Source organism: Vigna umbellata, chromosome 1 (genome assembly GCF_029865625.1).
Source record: "Vigna umbellata cultivar VRB3 chromosome 1, Vumbellata_1.0, whole genome shotgun sequence".
Taxonomy (NCBI): Eukaryota; Viridiplantae; Streptophyta; class Magnoliopsida; order Fabales; family Fabaceae; genus Vigna; species Vigna umbellata.
Window position 1 is genome coordinate 70441417 of NC_142165.1, and position 2673 is coordinate 70444089.

General features: G+C 41.4%; 1 protein-coding gene across 1 annotated transcript; it reads left to right on the forward strand.

Annotated features, from left to right (window-relative positions):
- The first annotated feature begins 622 nt into the window (after positions 1–622).
- Positions 623–2176, forward strand: LOC148206187 (uncharacterized). The gene has a single exon (XM_088107123.1). The coding sequence runs from the start codon at positions 623–625 to the stop codon at positions 2174–2176; it is 1554 nt and encodes a 517-aa protein (XP_087963249.1).
- The last annotated feature ends 497 nt before the right edge of the window (positions 2177–2673 follow it).

Here is a 2673-nt window from a genome sequence, read left to right on the forward strand (position 1 = left end):
GGATGGGAAGGTTCGAATGTGTGTTGACTATCGTGATTTAAATCGTGCAAGTCTGAAAGATAATTTCCCGTTACCACACATCGATACTCTGGTTGATAATACGGCCAAATTTTCGTTGTTTTCGTTCATGGATGGATTCTCGGGATACAATCAAATTAAAATGGCACCGGAAGATATGGAAAAAACGACCTTTATCACGTTATGGGGAACATTCTGCTATAAGGTTATGTCTTTCGGACTCAAGAATGCTGGGGCAACATACCAAAGGGCAATGGTGACACTTTTTCATGATATGATGCATAAGGAAATTGAAGTTTATGTGGATGACATGATTGCAAAGTCTGAATCAGAAGAGGAGCATATTTCCAATTTAAGGAAATTATTTGAGAGACTGAGAAAGTACAAACTCAGATTAAATCCTGCCAAATGCACGTTTGGAGTAAAGTCTGGAAAATTGTTGGGCTTTATTGTCAGCCAAAGAGGGATAGAAGTTGATCCGGACAAAGTAAGAGCGATAACGGAAATGCCTGCGCCCAGAACAGAAAAGGAGGTTCGAGGTTTTTTGGGAAGATTGAACTACATTGCTAGGTTCATCTCCCAATTAACTGATACTTGTGAACCAATGTTCAAGTTACTACGGAAAAACCAGGCCGTAGTCTGGAATGAAGATTGTCAAGTTGCTTTTGAAAAGGTCAAACAATACCTGCAAGACCCTCCTGTATTGCGTCCACCTATGCCAGGAAGACCGCTCATTTTGTATTTGACCGTATTGGATAATTCAATGGGTTGTGTATTGGGTCAGCATGATGAAGATGGAAAAAGAGAGCATGCTATATATTACTTGAGCAAGAGATTCACAGATTGCGAACAACGATATTCGTCGTTAGAGCGAACTTGTTGTGCACTGGCGTGGGCTACTCATCGCCTAAGGCAATACATGTTGAGCCACTCTACTTGGTTGATATCCAAGATGGATCCTATCAAGTATATTTTCGAAAAGCCTGCTCTCACTGGAAGGATAGCTCGATGGCAGATGCTATTGTCAGAGTACGACATTGTATATGTTACTCAGAAATCTATCAAGGGTAGCGCTTTAGCGGAATATTTAGCCCATCAACCCATTAGTGATTATCAGCCAATGCAACCTGAATTTCCTGATGAAGATATCATGGCTTTATTTGCTGAGAATAAAGAGGACAAAGATGAAAAAGCGTGGACGGTATTATTCGATGGGGCCTCGAATGTAATGGGGCATGGAATAGGGGCAGTGCTTATCTCTCCTAAGAATCAATACATTCCAATGACGGCAAGGTTGTGTTTTAATTGCACGAATAATATCGCAGAATATGAAGCCTGTGCCATGGGAATTCGAGCAGCTATAGAGTCTAAAGCAAAAATTCTAGATGTATATGGAGATTCAGCTTTGGTCATCCATCAATTGAAGGGAGAATGGGAGACTAGGGATACTAAATTAATTCCATACCAAGCTTACATCAGGGGATTAATTGAGTATTTCGATTCCATCACGTTTAATCATATACCGAGAGAAGATAATCAATTAGCAGACGCATTGGCTACCTTGTCATCGATGTTTGAAGTTGATCAAGATGCAGAATTGCCAATGATTGAAATGAAGAGTCATGCAAAGCCAGTGTATTGTCATTTCATCGAAGAGGAGGTAGATGGTAAACCTTGGTACTTTGATATCAAGCATTATCTTAGGACCCGAGAATATCCAGAGAAGGCATCAGAAAACGACAAAAGGGCGTTAAGGAGGTTGGTTGGCAGTTTCATTTTGAGTGGGGATATTCTATATAAGAGGAATCATGACATGGTTCTCCTTAGATGCGTAGATGCAAAAGAAGCCGACCTGATACTAAAAGAAGTACACGAGGGTACATTTGGCACGCACATGAATGGGCACTCAATGGCCAGGAAGATACTGAGAGCGGGGTATTTTTGGTTGACTATGGAAAATGATTGCTGTACACATGTGAGAAAGTGTGAGAAATGCCAGGTATACGCAAGTAATATCAATGTTCCACCCACGACCTTGAACGTGTTGTCTGCACCATGGCCCTTTTCGATGTGGGGAATAGATGTCATCGGAGCTATAGAGCCAAAGGCGTCAAATGGACACCGTTTCATATTAGTCGCAATCGACCAAGTGGGTTGAGGCTGCTTCTTATGCTAATGTGACTAGAAAGGTAGTGACCAAGTTCATAAAAAGGGAGTTGATTTGCAGATACGGACTCCCTAACAGGATCATCACTGATAATGCCACTAACTTGAACAACCAGATGATGACAGAGTTATGTGAGGAGTTCAAAATTCATCATCTTAATTCTTCTCCTTATCGTCCAAAGATGAATGGAGCAGTAGAGGCTGCTAACAAAAATATCAAGAAAATTGTGCAGAAAATGGTGGTCACGTATAAGGATTGGCATGAAATGCTTCCTTTTGCTTTACATGGTTATCGCACTTCGGTACGAACATCGACTGGGGCAACGCCTTTCTCGCTTGTATATGGAATGGAGGCAGTACTTCCGTTTGAAGTGGAAATTCCGTCCTTACGAGTTTTAATGGAAACCCAATTAGAAGAGGCGGAGTAGGTTCAAGCTCGTTTCGACCAGCTCAATCTCATTGATGAAAAGAGACTAACAGCAGTATGCC